General features: G+C 40.1%; 2 protein-coding genes and 1 long non-coding RNA gene across 3 annotated transcripts; all 3 read left to right on the forward strand.

Annotated features, from left to right (window-relative positions):
• Positions 1 to 288: 288 nt before the first annotated feature.
• On the forward strand, positions 289 to 1,210 carry LOC306822845. Its single transcript, XR_013778960.1, has 3 exons — positions 289 to 335; positions 450 to 479; positions 1,185 to 1,210. It is a non-coding gene; the product is annotated as an uncharacterized lncRNA (long non-coding RNA).
• Positions 1,211 to 12,993: 11,783 nt separating this feature from the next.
• On the forward strand, positions 12,994 to 18,724 carry LOC306822270 (uncharacterized protein). The gene is made up of 12 exons (XM_079341178.1): positions 12,994 to 13,241; positions 13,278 to 13,722; positions 14,149 to 14,210; positions 16,806 to 16,854; positions 16,928 to 16,992; positions 17,130 to 17,175; positions 17,284 to 17,348; positions 17,651 to 17,693; positions 18,073 to 18,137; positions 18,319 to 18,367; positions 18,443 to 18,507; positions 18,645 to 18,724. Exons 3-12 carry the CDS (start codon positions 14,155 to 14,157, stop codon positions 18,721 to 18,723), a joined length of 582 nt encoding a protein of 193 aa, XP_079197304.1. The 5' UTR covers positions 12,994 to 13,241; positions 13,278 to 13,722; positions 14,149 to 14,154; the 3' UTR covers position 18,724.
• A 44-nt stretch (positions 18,725 to 18,768) lies between these two features.
• LOC306822269 (uncharacterized protein) lies at positions 18,769 to 21,838 on the forward strand (the record flags this gene model as incomplete). Its single annotated transcript, XM_079341177.1, has 12 exons — positions 18,769 to 18,863; positions 19,166 to 19,208; positions 19,588 to 19,652; positions 19,834 to 19,882; positions 19,958 to 20,022; positions 20,160 to 20,205; positions 20,314 to 20,378; positions 20,683 to 20,725; positions 20,836 to 20,900; positions 21,098 to 21,160; positions 21,241 to 21,292; positions 21,418 to 21,838. 12 exons carry the CDS (start codon positions 18,769 to 18,771, stop codon positions 21,484 to 21,486), a joined length of 720 nt encoding a protein of 239 aa, XP_079197303.1. The 3' UTR covers positions 21,487 to 21,838.
• Between the last annotated feature and the right edge of the window lie 369 nt (positions 21,839 to 22,207).

A 22,207-nucleotide genomic window follows, 5' to 3' on the forward strand; every position in this document is an offset into this window, starting at 1 on the left:
GACGGAGGAGGAAATGATCAAGCTGCTGACGGACTGTGCTATTCGCCGGCTGAGGGGGTACGAACACTTTAGACCACTCTGTGTCTCTACCAGTGAGATGTCCTCTCTTTGCCCCACAGGACGGTTACAATCATTTCACTGGCTCATTGATCGAACATTGTAAAAAAAAAAAAAAGTGCAGCATTTTATTCAACCTTGTCTCCTAAAAATTGTAAAATCTGTACCTGAGGTAAAACTCATAAATGTCTCCGTGCACTTGTTTGGAAATGTGTCTTTCTGTCTCCTGTAGAGCGAAGTTAAGTGAACAGGAAGCTCTGGCTCTGAAGGGTCTTTTGGTGAGTGACCCCCCCCCCCCCCCGACCCCCCCCCCTTTAAAGTTGTAATCAGGTTTTTTTAGGTAATTGTTTTTCTCTTCAGTGTGAACAGTTTGTTTTTCTTTTAACTTCCAGGCCAAGGAGTACATGACCAACACTGAGAAGGTACGAGCCGTCTTTTACGATGCTACTGAACAGAACCCCTTAAAACCACATCTTGAACAAATGTGAACACTGACACAACCCAAGAGGGAAAACACTCTGCATAGAACGCCACCCGAGCGAGCGTCAGCGACCAATCAGCTTAATTCAATTAGCAGCCTCCTCATATCCACATCCATGATTGATGTTGACCTCTGAGTCAACGACTCGTCCATACAAAGCACCACACTTCAGTTTGAGCACCTTCAAAATAAAAGCTTCAGGAGTAGAGGTCATACTGGGATGTTTTGAAGAGTAACTATCCTCGAAGGATTCGAAGGATCGACACGGCAGCTAAAGGTTCCTCTAAACGGAGTTCTAGGACATGAAATAGTTGATAGTTTGGTGCAGAATCAATAAGAAGAGGAGAGGGTTCCAACAGTTCCTAGAACAATAAATAAGTTCCCGCGTTCTGAAGATATTTGTGAGGGGAAACTGAGACGCAGCGTGAAGAGTCTTTGTGATTCAGAGAATCTTTGATTTCGCAGCATTTAGAGATTCAATAATTAAAAAAAACCTTGAATAAGGAAAATGAAACATTCACTGCAATATAAAGTATTTTTTGAAGAATATAAGTGTAAAGGATTTATTCTAACTCAAAGTGATTTAGTTTATGATCTATGATCTAATCTGTCAGACGTCTTTTTGTTCTGTTGTTTGGTGTTTCAGCCTGAAGAGATGGCGGAGACGACCTTCAACCTCGTGCTGCAGCAGTGTCTGCAAGATGAATTGATGATGCTCAGGTGAACCACGTCTCACTCAAACGTCTTCAACACAAATCGAAACCTAAACTCTCGTTTGGATGTTTGCAGTCCAACCTTCTGATTGGATCACAACATTACAATGTTTTATTTATTTATCTGGAAGGACAGCATGGTGGTGTCTCGTCTGACCTCCTCATATCTTGTCTGGTCTAAACAGGTTCTCTGTTTGTCTTACTAACCGTTCTCGCCCCCTTGTGGCAGAGTCTAGAGTCTGTCAGGGCCCCAGGCATCAATTCACAGGGGCCCCTCAAACTTAATTATGATTATGATGTAGATTCTGTGAAGTTTCCTTTACTACTCTATAAATGAGTGTTGTCAGATGGCGCCCCCTTGTGGAGGTTTCCGACTGTTACTATGAACTTTGCACATTTTTAGCCAATGCTGTGGTTTAAAGTGTGTCGGCTCTGGAGGGCCCCCCTACTGGTCTGGGGTTCCAAGCATTTACCCGTTGACCTCTGCCCGTCCAAAGTCTGTTTGTTACTAACTCTGCTGACCACTCCTGTCGCCTAGCAACCCCCCCAGCTACGCCAAAAACAAGCTAATGTAACTTATTATTTTGGAGATAACTCGATGTTTCCAGGTCTGCCACGCCATTCGAATTGGTGCATAATGAACCTTCAGACGTAGCAAAGCTCATATTTGAGGTCCTCGATGCCCCACTGTGACGTTATCAGTCTTAAAGTGCGCCCTTCAAAGGATGCAGCCCCTGAACTAAAACACAGCTTCAGTCTCTGCAGATACTTTGAGTCAAATCCTCGAGCATCGACAGAACTGCCGTTCTAAAACTCAGCGCATGATAAACTGATGCATAGAAGTAAAACAAAGAAGGAAATATGTATTTTTATCTCGTTCTGCAGATATCACTTCCACATAACAAGACTCCTACCCTTCCCCTCTGTCAGCCACATAATGATACTAGGCCTGTGTGTACAAACACTCTTCAGTTCATCCACTTGTGTTTCAGAATACAAATAAAAGCTATTGTTCAGCTGGAAGGTTAAACAGAAAGTACAGATGAAGATATTCAAGAGAAAGTGAAACTAAAGTGAGTGTTTTCTTTTCCTCCTGATCCTGTTCAGTATGTAAAGAGATGATGGAGGACGAACTTGAAGAAGTGCGGCTGTGATCCCGGGGTGCCCCGAAACAAACTGGAGATGCGATGCACGTTTTTGTCAGAGGCTTTTAGAGTTTTAAAATGCTGATAGGAAGTCTGGTGTTTGATGTTTATGGCATGCTTTGATGTTTTGTCCTATCTGCATTTAAACAACAAACCTGCCTGTTTGATTCAAAATATGCTGATCCAGGTACCTGGATAGAGTCTGTTTCACACGGTGCAGAACGCCTCTGTCATGTTCAAGATATAAAAAAAGCTGTTTGGATGAAATCATTTGAATAAAGCTTTTTGAAATACATTTGATGTTTTATGAGTTTGAATTCATGCCAAGCATTCTGACACAGTTTGATGTGGTAAATCGAGTTGGCATGTTGGTCAGAAATATGAAGGACACCAAACCACTTGTCTTGGTTTCGGCCTGTCCCTCCATCCATCCACCTGACCACCCAACCATCCATCCATGTGAGTTATCAGGACTTTGCAAGTGAGATGAACAGAAGAGACGAGTCGGTTGTTCGTACTGGAGGCGAACGTTTGTCTCTTGAAAAGAAATTCTACCTTGGCTTTTTGTAAATAGATTATTTCCAATTCAATGGTGAATTTTAACAGAGTGGATCACGCTGTACCAAATCAGACCAACTCACATCAAACTTAACAAATAATCTCTGAATCACATAGCCTATGAATCTGCTGTGGGATTGGATTGTTGAAGAATCAACACCCCTATTGAGGGACTTTTAAATAGGATACTTTGGGTGCTTTGCATCGCTGGCAAATCAATTCATTGTCTTTGTGCTGTGCAACAAGAGAGCGTCTCTCAGCCAAGCCAAGCTGACAGCAGAACGACTTAGTAAGTATTCAACTGTTCAACGTGGGTGCAGCTCTCTGAGACGAAGCCTTGGCACGTTGATCAGGAGGAAAGATCCAAACATGCAAACCTGGAGGAGTTTGTTGTCGAGCTGCAGCTCCTAGATGAGTCCAAATTCTCTTAAATCCTGTCGAGCCCTGAGGATTGCCTGAACCCAAAGTGAAGCCAGGACTTTCTTCTAAGTAATGAACTGTGCATACTCAAAGTAGCTACTGATCTGCACGTGGTCACGCTGCGCCCTACTCTGTGCTGAGCCCAACACACAAACCATCTCATCTAAAAGCCCCTGCAGGTTTATAAAGTCTCTATTTTAACTGTATTAGACGTCACAGCTTGCTGTCTGTTGCTAATCAGGCTTTGGTCTCTTATTTACTTCATGAATCCCAGAGGGGGAAGTTGTGAAATGATATATTATATGTTGTTAATATTAGAAATAGTTCAACTTAATTTGTATTATATGAAGCTGAGCGAAAGTTCAGTAAGGAAGACTTAAGTGATCCACAATCAGGTTTCTCAGTCACCCTTTTTCACGCTATCTCATTTCCGCTGTCATTCTCGAGCTGTCAGTTTGGGCTGTCCGCAGGTTAATCAGCTGTCTGTCACCGGACCTCATCTAACCAATAGCGCAGCGTTCCTTCTTCGTTTTCGGCCTATCATCGTTCAGCTCTCCTTTTAAATATGATCCTTTTTCTTCCCTAGTTCTTTCAAGCTGGCTTCGTGCGCCCCTCCACCTCCCCATCACCGCCATCTTCAGGAGCAGAGGCAACTCCCATCAATCTTTCCCCATCCGGTCTCATCAAATCATCAGTCCTCCACCACCAGGGTCTGGACTCCATGGGGGGGATCTATCCTAATGACGAGCAGGACTTCATCACAAAAATCGCATCTCCACCCCGTAGAGTCCAAGCGCCAAAACATTCTGTCAATCTTATTCTGTCAATCACTTTTTCATTGTAATAAATTCATTCTTAATATCACTTGTCTCTCCTGATTGAAGTGCTGTTATTAGTAAATACAGTGGAGGAAAAAAACCAAATACACTCCGATGGTAAGTACGTTTGAGTCACATGGTGAAGAAGCTCAAACAGCTTCCAGCAGAACACCTGTTGACAGAAGCTCCTTCTCATGTACTATAACAAATAAAACACAGGGAGATATTTATTTACCATACATACAGTTCAATGTTAGTTTTAAAAGTTGACTCTTAAATGCCCTCAACTCAGTTCAAGACAGGTTGAGTGATTTTACTCCCAGGCGGAAAATAAACCATATTCTGCATGTGTACACTACACAGTTTGAGCTCACTCAGACAATTTTGTGTTTTCCATGAAAAGTCACTTTTTTTATCTAATGAGTTGCAAAATGAATAGAAAATATAGTCAAGACATTGACAATTTTAGAAATAATGATTAGTATTTGAAATAATGATTTTCTTCATGGAAGAATGCTCCATGTGCAGCACTGACAGCTCTGCTGACCTTTGACCTTCTGACTCTTAATTTACTGAGATAATCTGGAGACATTTCACCCCATGCTTCCAGAAGCCCCTCCCACAAGTTGGATTGGCTTGTTGGGTACTTCTTGTGTAACTTAGGGTCAAGCAGCTCCCACAACAGCTCAATAGGGTTGAGATCTGGTGACTGTGCTGGCCATCCCATAATAGATAGAATATCAGCTGCCTGCTTCTTCCCTAAATAGTTGTGACATCATGTGAAGGTGTGCTTTGGGTCATTGTCCTGTTGGAGGATGAAACTGGCTCCAGTCAAGCTCTGTTCACAGGGTTCGGCATGGTGCTGTAAAATAGAGTGAGAGCCTTCCTTATTGAAAATCCCTTTTACCTTGTACAGATCTCCCACTTTCCCAAAGCAACCCCAGAGCGTCACATGACCTCCACCATGCTTAACAGATGGTGTCAGGGACTCTTCCAGCATCTCTTCAGTGGTTCTTCTGTGTGATCCAAACACCTCAAACTTAGATTCGTCTTCTTTCAGATCTTCCTCTTTCCACTGTCTGTGTGCTTTTGCCCATATTAATCCTTTCCTTTCATTGGCCAGTCTCAGATATGGCTTTGTCTTTGCCCCTCTGCCCTGAAGGCAGCATCCCAGAGTCACCTTCACTGTAAACATTGACTCTGGCGTTTTGTGGGTACTATAATGAAGCTGTCGATTGAGGACCTGTGAGGTGTCTATTTCTCAGACTAGAGACTCTTATGTACTTGTCTTCTTGCTCAGTAGTGCAGTTGGGCCTCCTCCTTCTCTTTCTACTCTGGTTAGAGCCCGTCTGTTCTCTGAAGGGAGTCGTACACACTGTTGGAGGAACATGGAATAGCCTTCATTTCTAAGAACAAGAATAGACTGTCGAGTTTCACATCAAAGTTCTCTTTTTATGGCCATTTTGAGAGTTTAATCGAACCCACAAATGTGAAGCTCCAGATCCTCAACTAGCTCAAAGGAAGGTCAGTTTTATAGCTTCTCTAACCAGCTAAACTGTTTTCAGCTGTGCTAACATCATTGCACAAGGGTTTTCTGATAATCTATTAGATCATTAGATCACCAGAGTGATGGCTGCTGGAAATGGGCTTCTATACATCTATGTAAAGAATTCATTAAAAACCAGACATTTGCAGTCAGAATAGTCATTTACCACATGAACAATGTATAGAGTGTATTTCTGATTAGTTTAATGTTATCCCCATTGAAAAAAACAAACAGTGCTTTTCTTTGAAAAATAAGAACATTTCTCAGTGACCCCAAACTTTTGAAGGGACACACTGTCCTTCCTGCAGTCCGGACTCATCCCTCAGTGAAGATATTTGGCACATTATGTAAAATATTACACGACAAAGGTGAGCCTGAACTGTTGAACAGCAGAAATCCAACATTAAGCAGAAAGGGAAGCCGTCCCACTTTCAGAACAACAGAAGTTGGTCTCCTTGGACCACAGACCCATTCACAGACAAAGTGTTGCTACTGTGGTGAATATGACCCTGTACCAGTTTCTGTTTGTTCCTGGCACCAATTGGAGATTGTGCTCATCATTTATGGAAAACAAATGACCTTTCTCAATTTTAACAGTTGACATGTTGTCTTTTTGCTATGTTTAATTAAGTCTGGTATTTTAAAGGTGCAATCAGTAAGATCTGTAGTGACTGTTAGCAACTGGCTAAACACTGAAGCTTCAGCATCCACCACATGGTGACCTGTGTGAGCATCCACTCTGGGGGAAGCTTCTTTTACGAAATGTGCTTGTTAAACACAAATGACTTCTTAGATCGGTCATAATTAAGGAACTTCTAAATATGAGAAGTCAAGAGTTAAAGTTCTACTTATAGGGGTGTTGAATGAACGTGCAGTTATGTTGTGTGCCACATGTGTAGAGGTCGTAGTCCTCGTCACAGCAGCTGTGGGGGTTCAGGTCCGGCCACAGCTCCTTGCTGCTTGTCACCCTCACTCTCTGCTCTTATGCTTCTTGTCTCTCCTTATATTCAATCGAGACAAAGGGAGGCACATGGAGCCCAGAGAAGTTTGATTTAGCATTTTCCTGTCAACACTTGAGCCCAATAAAACCTTTAAAGAAAGAGTCTTCATCTTTTTGCAACAGAGAGCTGAAGCATCTTTTGTGTCAGTACATCCCACACTCATTCAGCGGTTATTACGTTTGGATTATTGATACGAAAAACATGCGTGCGACAGAAGACAGACATGATTTAGCCCCTGGAAGATTTATGTTTTGTAAATCCTGTTAAACTTGTTCTTGAACTACAACTTCTCCCAAAACAACTTACACAAACACAAATGTTACAGCTGTATGTTTCCCTTTACTGTTAGTCCCTTCTCAGGTGTTTTTAATGTTTTATGGGGGTCAATGTGTGGTTTGTTGTTAGTCTCATAGGGTGAGCTGATGGTGGGGTGTAACAAAGATATCAGGACCAAAGATATCACCAAAGTTATAACAATACAGAGATCACGATACGATACGTGTCATGACACAGAGACCGCTATACGATACATATCACATCTACTAAAACTGACTGGACCTCTTCATGAAAAATCGGTGCCCAAGTTTCAAGTAAAACCGATCAGATTTTTTTAAAGTGCAGTTTGGACCTCAGAAAGTGTAAGATATGAATTCAAATTCTAATTCACAGACTTTTTAGACTTTGGCACCGACTGCAAAAAGGCTCAGCGATCCACTTTTGGGTCCAGACTCATCAGTTGAGAATCACTACCTAAGCCCTATGGCTGCAGACTCCAAATGACTCAATCTGCCACTGCCTATGTGAAGAATGGGTCATGATAACACTCATTGAGGTTCGTGTTGACAGGTTGGTAAAGAAATACATTTCAAACAGCTCCCAGCATCCAGCTTGTTTGCTCACACTGTATCTCCTGGTGTTTTAGAACAACTCAATAGCAGCATGTTAAGGCCAAGTTCAAATGAGAAGAGCCTGGAGCCCTGGAAAGTGGGAGGAGTCTCGGTTGAGAGGTTATATATGTGACCAGGTGTGGAGCTGTTAAACGAGATGCATGGCTAACGACGAGATGAGATCCGACATTATCCTGACTGTCGGTGAGTTTCTTTATCGTTGTTTTCATCAGACGATCTTTTTGATTGTTAAAGAAATACAAGACAGTATCATCTGCATAGAGTTGCATCCTGAGTCCATGTCAGATAGATAGATAGATAGATAGATAGATAGATAGATAGATAGATAGATAGATAGATAGATAGATAGATAGATAGATAGATAGATAGATAGATAGATAGATAGATAGATAGATAGATAGATAGATAGATAGATAGATAGATAGATAGATAGATAGATAGATAGATAGATAGATAGATAGATAGATAGATAGATAGATAGATAGATAGATAGATAGATAGATAGATAGATAGATAGATAGATAGATAGATAGATAGATAGATAGATAGATAGATAGATAGATACTGTATTGATCCCGAGGGAAATTCAAGTGTTTATAGTGTTTGTGGAGAGAGTACTGGTTAAATAAGTCTCCCTGAAGAGTCAAAGAACCTCTTTGTATCTGTGTTTTCAGCTCTGGCAGCAGGATTCCTCCTGCTCTCTGTGTCTGGTGAGTCCACATTGACTGAACCTTCAGCAACAAGCACACTTATGATTTTACACATTTAAAGACATTACTCAGGCTTAAAGACTGTGTGCGCTCCAGTACATAGAAGGATGGGTTTGACACAAAACATGGTTTCATTCAAATATCCTAATTAATCTAAATGTCACAAAGGGCACATGTTTGTTTTAATTTTCTCCACATAGGGTCATATTGTCACCATGGGACATAGACAGTCTGCCTCCTTTTACTTCTTTAAATTTAAAATTATTCAGATTAATTAACCCTTGAATGTCTTACGAAATGAAGACTCTTCCGTAATCTTCGTAGTGTTATGAGTCAAACTGTTTTTCTGTTTTGTATTTACAAATATAAAAGTTAAAAATGTATATAATTACATTTGTGATCGAGCTAATTATGCGTTAGCAGTGTTATTGACTTAGGGAAATATTCACTGTTCACTGAAAATGTCCTGAAACAGTCGCACTGCTGTTGAAGGCAGGTAGTGACTTTTACAAACTGAAGGTTTATTGAATATCAATTATACATGATGGTTATTATAAAATGTAACCAAACAGTTAGACAGTGAGATGTGGATGTCTGTCTGTTCACGTGAGGAGACATGTTGAAAACAGTTTGTTCCCTTTCAGATGCCAGGCCGACCCTGGAACAGTACCAGAGAAGGTCAGACTCTCTCCTTCCTCTCTCCCTGTCTTTGTTCGCCCTTTCATCATCCTTCTATTAAACGTTCTTGGCAGAATATGATTTAAAGGACTGACGTAAAAATACACTTCTTCTCTTGATTCCATCATATATTAGAACACGTTGGAATCCTAAGTCCTGATTTATTTACTCGGTTAATATATTTTATATCTGTATTAGGACTGCGCAGATAATCACACAGTTTCAAAAGAAGAATTACGCTATCTGCAGTTTTGGTAAATTCATTGTTCCATCCATCACCCTCTTTTCCCTTTAGCCTGTTCTCAGTTTTAGTAGGTTAGTGTTAGGTTAGATGAGAAGCGCTGCGTCCTCTGGGGGACGCTACAGAAGGCACGGGTTGGTTTTAATAGATAATTAAAAATGAATTAAAAACCTCCTTTAAAGACTTTTACTACTCTCAGCTCCTCTATCTCCAAGGCCCAAGCCGAGACATCCTGTAGAGGAATCTCTGAAGGATGCTCGTATCTGTCATCTTTAGGTTGGTACATCGATCACTTGGCTTTATGGACAGAGAACCATAGCCTTCGACTTGGATTCATATCCCAACCAAATGACGCTTGTCTGCAAAGTTACCAAATTTCTCCTGGAGCTCAAGGTTGGATGATACCAACAGAACTGAATCATCTGCAAAAAGCAACAACTTTGAGTTCCCCAATCCAGACCCTCCGCTTCCTCTCGAGAGGCTCTTGAGACCAAGAATCTGTGAAAAGGGAAAACACGAGCAGAGGCTAACGACCGCTGGGAAAGGGTTGACTGTATGCCAATGATGCTTTTCCTGCCAATATGTGATGATCCTTTTGTCTGCTCTTTTAGTTTGGAACTACTGACTGCCGACTTGAGGGACCTGATGCATGAAACAGTAATCAACACTTTATTTTTTAATTCCCTTTCTGAATACTAAAGCAACAACTGGAACGTTTTAGTTGTGATCAAAAGCTTTTTTATAAATCATCATTAAATCTCTCTTGATGTGGATTCAGGCTTATCTGTATGAAGATTTCAGTGAGGAGGAAGTGGAAGACTGTGCAGAAAGGTATAAAAAACTAATATTCAGAGTTGGTTATTGGTTAGTTGGTTATATTCACAGAAAATATTTGTATTTGTTTGTCTCTTGTTGATCTAGTGTCTCCTTCTTTAGTGTGGAACTACCAACTGAAGATTTCAGACATTTGGAGCATGAAATGGTAACCAACATTTTCATTGTTTGTTTTATAACACTGAATTGTCACATACGAGTAATTCTATGTTTTGATTAAAAAACAAAGGCTCTTTATCCACCACCATAAAATCTCTTGATGTTGATTTAGGCTCACCTGTCCGAGGAAGTGAATGAGGAGGAGGAGGAGGAAGAGGAGGAGTGTGCAGAAAGGTATAATACAAATCTCATTGTGATGTTAGAGCTGTATGTTGTTACCTGTGCTGTTTGTCTTTAGCTCTTCCAAAGTAAAGTTACTGATTGCTCAGTGAGGTGCACCTGGCCTCAGGGCTTAAACGTCCTGTGCTGGCTTTAGGAAGAGAGAGGCTTGTGAAGTTGGGACTGCTGAGTGGTGCTTCTGAGTTAGGGATTGTGTGTGTGTGTGTGTGTGTGTGTGTGTGTATGTGTGTGTGTGTGTGTGTGTGTGTGTGTGTGTGTGTATGTGTGTGTGTGTGTGTGTGTGTGTGTGTGTGTGTCTAGTGATGCTGCAATAGTGATACAATACATAAAAACACAAGTTTTTTTCAGTCTTAAATGGTCAATGTGACTTTTTTTGTCTTGTGCATTATCTGCTACAGTTTGGAAGAAGCTGAGCTTGAGTTTCACAAACGGGAATATTTAAAGGTATTTGTTCATTTTCTGTATTCAACATGGCCTTCAATGTTTCTCATAAAGCCGTCATATGTCAACAAAAGCCACCTTGGAAACAATAAAAACATTTATCTCAGTGTCATTTTGATCCATTTTGATTCCATCATCAGAAGTCCATATTAATCCACTGATTGGTTTAATGTTACAGCATCAAAAGCGCCTACAAGCTCTGAGGCATCATCATGAGCCAGAACACAGGTAGGAAACTCTTTCTGAAGATAGTAGATGGACTGAAGGGCAGAAGTGTGACACTCTACCTGGAGGAGGAGCTTGGGAGCCACTTTGCCACTTAAATATTTTCCTGATTTCTTCAAATGTTTGTGTGATGGTTATTGTGCTCATGTGTCTTCAGCTGTAGTTCGAAATCACCTGTCGCGGACCATAAAAGAGAAGTGCACAAAATGATAACTCAACATCCAAGAAAAGAGGTGCACAAAACGGTGACTAGACATCCAAGAAAAAAGGTGCAGAAAATGGTAACTCAATCAAAGATCATTTATATCCAAATAATTTCTCAAATGATTAAGTTTACAATTCAAAAAAATCTCTATTTATTTTGGGTGGTATAAACTGGGGATAGTAGTTTGTATATTAGTTGTTGATAAATTTGAGAAGTTGCTGGAATAATTTAGGAATTAAGAGAAGAAAAGTGAGAAGGGGGTGGGGACATTTTTGTATTATTCTACTTGCTCCATTGTGGAAGCTGTAACCTTTTTTTTATTACTGTCTTGTTTTCATTTATGATTTCAAATTGATTCATGATGTAGATGTTATTTCAAAAGCAGTTGTTTTTAATCCTGATCCAAATGATTTCAATCCTAATTTGTGATTTTTTTTTTTCCCATTTCTAAAATGAATTGAGTTTATATTCCTATATTTCAGGTTATATTAAAAAAAATGTTTTTTTTTATCTGATCTTTGAGGTTTTGATTGATTTTTTTGTGTATATATAAAATGATTGGTTCAAGTTGAGGCAAACATGTCTAAATGGCAAACCATTTTTGTTCAAATCCCAATGTTATAGTAGTACAGTGAAGATGTTGATTCGAAGGAGATCCACATGTTAAAATTTCTGAGATGATTTTATTTCTATTCAACTGACTTTACTTTGAAGCTAAGAATGTTTTCAGCTATCAGACGTAGATGTTCATCAGTCTGAATGATCTGTTTCAGCCTCCGATGAACAATTACCAGTTGGGAGCTGGGGTGAAGATTCATCATGAGCCAGAACACAGGTATGAAACTCTTTCTGAAGATAGTAGATGGATTGCAGGGCAGAAGTGTGACACTCTACCTGGAGGAGAAGCTTGGGAGCCACATATGAGTATTGAGAATTTCTTCAAATGTTTGGGTGATGGTTATTGTGCTCATGTGTCTTCAGCTGTAGTTCGAAATCACCTGTTGCGGACCATAAAAGAGAAGCGCACAAAAAGGTGACTCAACATCCAAAAAAAGAGGAGCACAAACCGGTGACTCAACATCCAAAAAAAGAGCCGCACAAAAAGGTGACTCATCATCCAAAAAAAGAGGAGCACAAACCGGTGACTCATCATCCAAAAAAAGAGGAGCACAAACCGGTGACTCATCATCCAAAAAAAGAGGAGCACAAACCGGTGACTCATCATCCAAAAAAAGAGGAGCACAAAAAGGTGACTCAACATCCAAAAAAAGAGCCGCACAAAAAGGTGACTCATCATCCAAAAAAAGAGGAGCACAAACCGGTGACTCATCATCCAAAAAAAGAGGAGCACAAACCGGTGACTCATCATCCAAAAAAAGAGGAGCACAAACCGGTGACTCATCATCCAAAAAAAGAGGAGCACAAACCGGTGACTCATCATCCAAAAAAAGAGGAGCACAAAAAGGTGACTCAACATCCAAAAAAAGAGCCGCACAAAAAGGTGACTCATCATCCAAAAAAAGAGGAGCACAAACCGGTGACTCATCATCCAAAAAAAGAGGAGCACAAAAAGGTGACTCAACATCCAAAAAAAGAGGAGCACAAACTGGTGACTCATCATCCAAAAAAAGAGGAGCACAAACCGGTGACTCAACATTCAAAAAAAGAGGAGCACAAACCGGTGACTCATCATCCAAAAAAAGAGGAGCACAAACCGGTGACTCATCATCCAAAAAAGGAGGTGCACAAAAAGGTGACTCAACATCCTAAAAAGGAGGAGCACAAACCGGTGACTCAACATCCAAAAAAAGAGGAGCACAAACCGGTGACTCAACATCCAAAAAAGGAGGAGCACAAACCGGTGATTCAACATCCTAAAAAAGAGGAGCACAAACCGATGATTCAACATCCTAAAAAGGAGGTGCACAAACCAGTGATTCAACATCCTAAAAAGGAGGAGCACAAAAAGGTGACTCAACATCCAAAAAAAGAGGAGCACAAACCGGTGACTCAACATCCAAAAAAAGAGCCGCACAAACCGGTGACTCAACATCCTAAAAAGGAGGAGCACAAAAAGATGACTCATCATCCAAAAAAAGAGGAGCACAAACCGGTGACTCAACATCCAAAAAAAGAGGAGCACAAACCGATGACTCAACATCCAAAAAAGGAGGAGCACAAACCGGTGACTCAACATCCAAAAAAGGAGGTGCAGAAAATGGTAATCAAAGATCATTTATATCCAAATAACTTCTCAAATGATTAAGTTTACAATTCAAAAAATGTAGTTCTATATTAAAAAGTTTTATTTCTCTATTTTGGGTGGTAGATAAACTGGGGATAGTAGTTTGGATATTAGTTAGAGAAGTTTCTGGAATAATTTAGGAATTAACAGAAGAAAAGTGAGAAAGGGGTGGGGATATTTTCATCTTATTCTACCTTCTCCTTTTCAGAGGCTGTAACTTATTTTTTATTAGTTTCTAGTTTTCATTTATGATTTCGAATTGATGTAGATGGTCGTTTTTAATCCTGATCCAAATAATTTTAATCCTAATCTGTGAATTATTTTTTCCCATTTCTGAATTGATTTGAGTTTATATTCATAGAGTTTAGGTTACATAAAAAAGATTTGATTGGTTCCAGTTGAAGCAAACATGTCTTAAAGTTCAAATCCCAATGTTATAGTTATCAGATGTCTGATACAAAAAGATCCACATGCTAGAATTTCTTAGACGATTTCAGTTCTTTTCAACTGATTTTACTTTAAAGTTAAAAATGTTTTCAGCTATCAGACGTAGATGTTCATCAGTTTGAATGATCTGTTTCAGCCTCCAATGAACAATTACCAGTTGGGAGCTGGGGTGAAGATTGATAATGAGCCAGAACACAGGTAGGACACATTAAATTGAAAAGAATATTAGCAGTAGGATTTTGGAATAAAATAATGGTGTTTGGTTTAAGCATTAAGATCTATTTTATTGCCTGTTAGAATGTAGTCGAGAACCATGGCCTCAGATTTAGAGGTGCTGATCCTCATCCCAGCCGCCTCACACTCGGTAGCGAACCGCCCCAGTGCGCACTGAAGGTCCGGGTTCGATGGAGCCAACAAGACCACATCATCCGCAAAAAGCAGAGACGAGATCCTGACTGCGCCTAGAAATTCTGTCCATAAAAGTAATGAACAGAACCGGTGACAAAGGGCAGCCCTGCCGGAGGCCAACGCGCACCGGGAACAGGTCCGACTTAATACCGGCAATGCGAACCATACTCCTGCTCGCCCTTAGCAAAGGGCCCCGAACCCCATACTCACGGAGCACCCCCCAGAGGGCGCCGCGAGGGACACGGTCGAATGCCTTCTCCAAATCCACAAAGCACATGTGGACTGGTTGGGCAAACTCCCATGAACCCTCGAGCACCCGCTGGAGAGTGTAGAGCTGGTCCAGTGTTCCACGGCCAGGACGAAAACCGCATTGTTCCTCTTGAATCCGAGGTTCGACTAACAGCCGGAACCTCCTCTCCAGAACCCTGGAATAGACTTTCCCAGGGAGGCTGAGGAGTGTGATTCCCCGGTAGTTGGAACACACCCTCCGGTCCCACTTCTTGAAAAGAGGGACCACCACCCCGGTCTGCCAGTCCAGAGGCACTGTCCCCGTCCTCCACGCGATGTTAAAGAGGCGTGTCAACCATGACAGCCCCTGCACATCCAGAGACTTAAGATACTCAGGGCGAATCTCATCCACCCCTGGTGCCTTGCCACCAAGGAGCTTGCCAACTACCTCGGTGACTTCGGCTTGAGTGATGGACGAATCCACCTCTGAGCACTCAGCCTCTGCTTCCTCAGTGGAAGACGTGAAGGTGGGATTGAGGAGATCCTCGAAGTATTCCTTCCACCGTCCGACTACATCCCCAGTTGAGGTCAGCAGCTCCCCACCTCCACTGTAAACAGTGAACTCGACCGGAAAAAGGTGGTTTGCCCCCTTCGGGTCGGTGGGGAGTCCTTGCCCCAGGTGGAGGAGTTTAAGTATCTCGGGGTCTTGTTCACGAGTGGGGGGAAGATGGAGCGTGAGATCGACAGACGGATCGGTGCGGCATCTGCAGTCATGCGGTCGCTGTATCGGTCCGTCGTGGTGAAGAAGGAGCTAAGCCGAAAGGCGAAGCTCTCGATTTACCGGTCGATCTTCGTTCCTACCCTCACCTATGGTCATGAGCTCTGGGTCATGACCGAAAGAACGAGATCTCGGATACAAGCGGCTGAAATGGGCTTCCTCCGTAGGGTGGCTGGGCGCACCCTTAGAGATAGGGTGAGGAGCTCGGTCACCAGGGAGGAGCTCGGAGTAGAGCCGTTACTCCTCCACATCGAGAGGAATCAGTTGAGGTGGTTCGGGCATCTGGTCCGGATGCCCCCTGGACGCCTCCCTAGGGAGGTGGAGGTGTTAGACTGCTGCCCCCGCGACCCGGCCCCGGATAAGCGGTAGAAAATGGATGGATGGATGGATAGAATGTAGTGTTTTACAATATTACCTGTGACATAGTCTCAAAAGTTCAACCCACTCACTTTCCTAAAGTTAATACAGCTCTGAGCATTATTTAACACAATGCAAAGTCAACCCACGGCATAACTAACTGCTAGTTTCCACATACTCCATGCGCCGCAGTCTGTCAGCGCCACGTACTTCGCTGCCATTCACAGCCCCTGGAGTCGATCATTGTGTTTCCACAGTAAGCGCCACAGACCGTCTCTAGAACATTCCACCAGCGCCACTCTGTTCGGCTCTGTTTCAAATAAGCTGCAAGTCTATCTTAAACAGTATGTTGAAGGCAGGCGTCTCGCAAGACAGAATACAACAAGCTGTGGCAGGAGAGTTCAACCACCCGATTGAAGAACGGCTAATATAGTTGACTATAGCTTAGTTAAGATTGTATAACTTATGATATTACATGTTGACACATTTTAATGGGTTGACACTCTAATTACAGCTTCCTATTGTTCTATTGCTCCCTATTGTTATCTGCTGTTGGATTAAACCAACTGTAGAGTAAGAGGAGGGGTTAAGGCATTATGTATTGCATTAGCTAAAGATTATTTTGGACTTCAAACATTATGGAAATATTACCACACATTATTCAAAATTATAGCAACAATATAACATAAGATAATTTCAAAATGTTCGTTGAATTTTAAAGTCTGGGAGGGCTCATGCCATACCCATGAATACAAGCCTTAAATCGCTTATTTGGGAAATAAACATCCGACTACGACTTTGAGGTTTGGCTGAAGAATCATAAGAAGAAGCCTGGAGATGGGTAGGAAACATTTTTATATTGCTTTGGTCAGATTGTTTGGTAGACGTGTTACAGGCTTGCCTGGTGGAGAAGCTTGGGAGTAGGAGTCAAAGGAGTCACAGAAAGATCAAACTCTTTGCTTATCTTAATTTGAATTCCTCTGTCTAAACTAATGGAAATGCTCTTCTTTCTTCTGCTGTAGTTGGAATATTCCTGGTATGGACGTGGACATAAATATCAATAACATCAAGGTAATCAAATTTTCTTTACAATTCTTAGATACAGATGTTCATCACTCTAAATGTTTTGTGAATGTGGTTTCAGCCTCCGATGTCCCAGTACCAGTTCTGGCTATGGATGGCAAATCATAATTCGGGAACTTTTGGAAGGTAAGAGACTTTTCTTAAGGGAAGTGTACAGATGGAGGTTGGCACTATCAGATGCGTTGGGGTTTAGTTCAAGTTTAAAGGACAGAATGATTCTTGATTATTAACTCATGACAATACTCCTGTGTCTTCTGTCATAGTTTGCAATTACCTGATGTCGACTTAAAAGAACTGGAGAAAGTAAAGGTAATCAACAGTTTTATATATGTCATGACCTAGACTGCTTTAACCCCAAATAAAACTGGTTTAACATTTTAGATGTGAATGTTCAAGTGTTTGTTAATGTGGTTTCAGCCTTCAATGTCCGAGCTGGAGTTTGAAGCTTGGCTGAAGGATTATAAGAGGAAGCCTGGAGATGGGTAGGAAACATTGTCTTCATGTTGTGGCCAGGTTGTTTGGTAGACGCTTTCCACCTTTATCTGGAGCTGAAGCTATGGGAGATGGGCCTTCTTGTTGGTTGCCATTGAATAAATAACACTGTGTTAAGCCTTTTCATTGCCTGTTACACTCTCTTATTTAACAGAGGCAAGTTCGACAGTTTCGACCCATAAAGGGTTTAATTTCATAGAAATTGTTCTGTTAAATTCTAGTTTGCAGGTCAATGTGATTGTCTGACTCTGAACTGCTAAAAATGCTCCATTGTTTTGTTTTTTTGCTGTAGTTTCAACTTGGATGTTGATGTGGGCATCAAAGAGCATTCGAAGGTAATCAACAGTTTCTTCTACAGTTCTTAGTGAAGTTAAAATGATTTATATCAAGTTATACTTCATATTTCAGTCCTCATAATTTGTATTGTTATCCAAGTTATTATCCCAATTATTATATTTGAATTATATTTATTTCATTTTCAAGTAACAATTTGTATTATAGACTCTGTTCAACTTTAAATTCAAATATTTAACTTTATTTCAAATGTGTTAAGTTGAATCTAAGTTGGTCTGTATAATTATCTAGATTGTTCCTTATCTTTCATGGGAGGATTATCTCATTACACTTAACATGTTTACAATTTGAAGCTAAAAGTGTTTAGTTCTTAGAAGGAGATGTTTAACAGTCTGAAATGTTTGATAATGTGTTTTTTAGCCTTCAACATCCGACTACGACTTTGGGGTTTGGCTGAAGAATCATAAGAAGAAGCCTGGAGATGGGTAGGAAACATTTTTATATTGCTTTGGTCAGATTGTTTGGTAGAAGTGTTACAGGCTTGCCTGGTGGAGAAGCTTGGGAGTAGGAGTCAAAGGAGTCACAGAAAGATCAAACTCTTTGCTTATCTTAATTTGAATTCCTCGATCTAAACTAGTGGAAATGCTCTTCTTTCTTCTGCTGTAGTTGGAATATTCCTGGTATGGACGTGGACATAAATATCAATAACATCACGGTAATCAACTTTTTTTTTTACAATTCTTAGATACAGATGTTCATCACTCTAAATGGTTTGTGAATGTGGTTTCAGCCTCCGATGTCCCAGTACCAGTTCTGGCTATGGATGGCAAATCATAATTCGGGAACTTTTGGAAGGTAAGAGACTTTTCTTAAGGGAAGTGTACAGATGGAGGTTGGCACTATCAGATGCGTTGGGGTTTAGTTCAAGTTTAAAGGACAGAATGATTCTTGATTATTAACTCATGACAATACTCCTGTGTCTTCTGTCATAGTTTGCAATTACCTGATGTCGACTTAAAAGAACTTGAGAAAGGAAAGGTAATCAACAGTTTTATATATGTCATGACCTAGACTGCTTTAACCCCAAATAAAACTGGTTTAACATTTTAGATGTGAATGTTCAAGTGTTTGTTAATGTGGTTTCAGCCTTCAATGTCCGAGCTGGAGTTTGAAGCTTGGCTGAAGGATTATAAGAGGAAGCCTGGAGATGGGTAGGAAACATTGTCTTCATGTTGTGGCCAGGTTGTTTGGTAGACGCTTTCCACCTTTATCTGGAGCTGAAGCTATGGGAGATGGGCCTTCTTGTTGGTTGCCATTGAATAAATAACACTGTGTTAAGCCTTTTCATTGCCTGTTACACTCTCTTATTTAACAGAGGCAAGTTCGACAGTTTCGACCCATAAAGGGTTTAATTTCATAGAAATTGTTCTGTTAAGTTCTAGTTTGCAGGTCATTGTGATTGTCTGACTCTGAACTGCTAAAAATGCTCCATTGTTTTGTTTTTTTGCTGTAGTTTCAACTTGGATGTTGATGTGGGCATCAAAGAGCATTCGAAGGTAATCAACAGTTTCTTCTACAGTTCTTAGTGAAGTTAAAATGATTTATATCAAGTTATACTTCATATTTCAGTCCTCATAATTTGTATTGTTATCCAAGTTATTATCCCAATTATTATATTTGATTTATATTTATTTCATTTTCAAGAAACAATTTGTATTATAGACTCTGTTCAACTTTAAATTCAAATATTTAACTTTATTTCAAATGTGTTAAGTTGAATCTACGTTGGTCTGTATAATTATCTAGATTGTTCCTTATCTTTCATGGGAGGATTATTTCATTACACTTAACATGTTTACAATTTGAAGCTAAAAGTGTTTAGTTCTTAGAAGGAGATGTTTAACAGTCTGAAATGTTTGATAATGTGTTTTTTAGCCTTCAACATCCGACTACGACTTTGGGGTTTGGCTGAAGAATCATAAGAAGAAGCCTGGAGATGGGTAGGAAACATTTTTATATTGCTTTGGTCAGATTGTTTGGTAGAAGTGTTACAGGCTTGCCTGGTGGAGAAGCTTGGGAGTAGGAGTCAAAGGAGTCACAGAAAGATCAAACTCTTTGCTTATCTTAATTTGAATTCCTCGATCTAAACTAATGGAAATGCTCTTCTTTCTTCTGCTGTAGTTGGAATATTCCTGGTATGGACGTGGACATAAATATCAATAACATCACGGTAATCAACTTTTTTTTTTACAATTCTTAGATACAGATGTTCATCACTCTAAATGGTTTGTGAATGTGGTTTCAGCCTCCGATGTCCCAGTACCAGTTCTGGCTATGGATGGCAAATCATAATTCGGGAACTTTTGGAAGGTAAGAGACTTTTCTTAAGGGAAGTGTACAGATGGAGGTTGGCACTATCAGATGCGTTGGGGTTTAGTTCAAGTTTAAAGGACAGAATGATTCTTGATTATTAACTCATGACAATACTCCTGTGTCTTCTGTCATAGTTTGCAATTACCTGATGTCGACTTAAAAGAACTGGAGAAAGTAAAGGTAATCAACAGTTTTATATATGTCATGACCTAGACTGCTTTAACCCCAAATAAAACTGGTTTGACATTTTAGATGTGAATGTTCAAGTGTTTGTTGATGTGGTTTCAGCCTTCAATGTCCGAGCTGGAGTTTGAAGCTTGGCTGAAGGATTATAAGAAGAAGCCTGGAGATGGGTAGGAAACATTGTCTTCATGTTGTGGCCAGGTTGTTTGGTAGACGCTTTCCACCTTTATCTGGAGCTGAAGCTATGGGAGATGGGCTTTCTTGTTGGTTGCCATTGAATAAATAACACTGTGTTAAGCCCTTTTTCATTGCCTGTTACACTCTCTTATTTAACAGAGGCAAGTTCGACAGTTTCGACCCATAAAGGGTTTAATTTCATAGAAATTGTTCTGTTAAATTCTAGTTTGCAGGTCAATGTGATTGTCTGACTCTGAACTGCTAAAAATGCTCCATTGTTTTGTTTTTTTGCTGTAGTTTCAACTTGGATGTTGATGTGGGCATCAAAGAGCATTCGAAGGTAATCAACTTTTTTACTTTCAATCACAGACCTTTTCCATTTCAAGTATATTGTTTTCAATTGTCAGATTATATTCATTCCTTTGAATTGTTTGTTGTTGTGCTTTATAGCCTTCCAATTCTGACTACGACTTGGGGGCCGGGGTTAAATATAAGCAAAAGAAGCCTGAAGATAGGTATGAAACTCTTCAAATTATTCAATTATTCAAGTTATTGAAGTGGACAAATTGTCCATCTGAATTTAGACAGACTTCCCTTAAGGACATGGAAGTAGAACCTGCAAGAAGTTTTCAATGCAATGAGAAATGGTGTTTGGCACGAATTGCAGTGTGATGGAAAGAGTGATTGTGTGGATTTTTTGTCCCTCTTGTAGTTTTCAGTTACCTCAGGTCGATGTCGGTATAAAACAGACAGGGCATGAAAAGCCTGAAGATGGGTATGAAACTTTTCAAATAATGGACAAATTATAGGCTTGAATTTATACAGATTTATCTGAATTTGTTGTCCTTGTTGTAGTTTGCAGTTACCTGAGTTGGAGGTTGGTATCAAACACAAGGGGCAATTCAAGGTAATCAAGTATTTTAAGTTCTTTACTTCATAAAAAATAAATAATTAAATTCAAAGAACTGGAGAAAGTAAAAGTAATCAGATGTAGATCTTCAACAGGCTAAATTTGTTTTAATGTGGTTTCAGCCTTCGAATTCCGACTTGGACTTGGGGGGTTGGATGAAGGATCATAAGAAGAAGCCTGGAGATGGGTAGGAAACATTGTCTTCATGTTGTGGCCAGGTTGTTTGGTAGACGCTTTCCACATTTATCTGGAGCTGAAGCTATGGGAGAAGGGCCTTCTTGTTGGTTGCCATTGAATAAATAACACTGTGTTAAGCCCTTTTTCATTGCCTGTTACACTCTCTTATTTAACAGAGGCAAGTTCGACAGTTTCGACCCATAAAGGGTTTAATTTCATAGAAATTGTTCTGTTAAGTTCTAGTTTGCAGGTCAATGTGATTGTCTGACTCTGAACTGCTAAAAATGCTCCATTGTTTTGTTTTTTTGCTGTAGTTTCAACTTGGATGTTGATGTGGGCATCAAAGAGCATTCGAAGGTAATCAACAGTTTCTTCTACAGTTCTTAGTGAAGTTAAAATGATTTATATCAAGTTATACTTCATATTTCAGTCCTCATAATTTGTATTGTTATCCAAGTTATTATCCCAATTATTATATTTGAATTATATTTATTTCATTTTCAAGAAACAATTTGTATTATAGACTCTGTTCAACTTTAAATTCAAATATTTAACTTTATTTCAAATGTGTTAAGTTGAATCTAAGTTGGTCTGTATAATTATCTAGATTGTTCCTGATCTTTCATGGGAGGATTATTTCATTACACTTCACATGTTTACAATTTGAAGCTAAAAGTGTTTAGTTCTTAGAAGGAGATGTTTAACAGTCTGAAATGTTTGATAATGTGTTTTTTA

This window comes from Symphodus melops, assembly GCF_947650265.1.
Source record: "Symphodus melops genome assembly, chromosome: 4".
Lineage (NCBI taxonomy): Eukaryota > Metazoa > Chordata > Actinopteri > Labriformes > Labridae > Symphodus > Symphodus melops.

Bases quoted from the DNA above. Each gene is read 5' to 3' on its own strand.
- LOC306822270 (XM_079341178.1), top strand. From the start codon at position 14,155: ATGAACAATTACCAGTTGGGAGCTGGGGTGAAGATTGATAATGAGCCA. The intron at 16,855-16,927 runs GTAATCAAATTT...ATGTGGTTTCAG, and splicing joins TAAATATCAATAACATCAAG to CCTCCGATGTCCCAGTACCA. The intron at 18,368-18,442 runs GTAATCAACTTT...ATGTGGTTTCAG, and splicing joins TAAATATCAATAACATCACG to CCTCCGATGTCCCAGTACCA.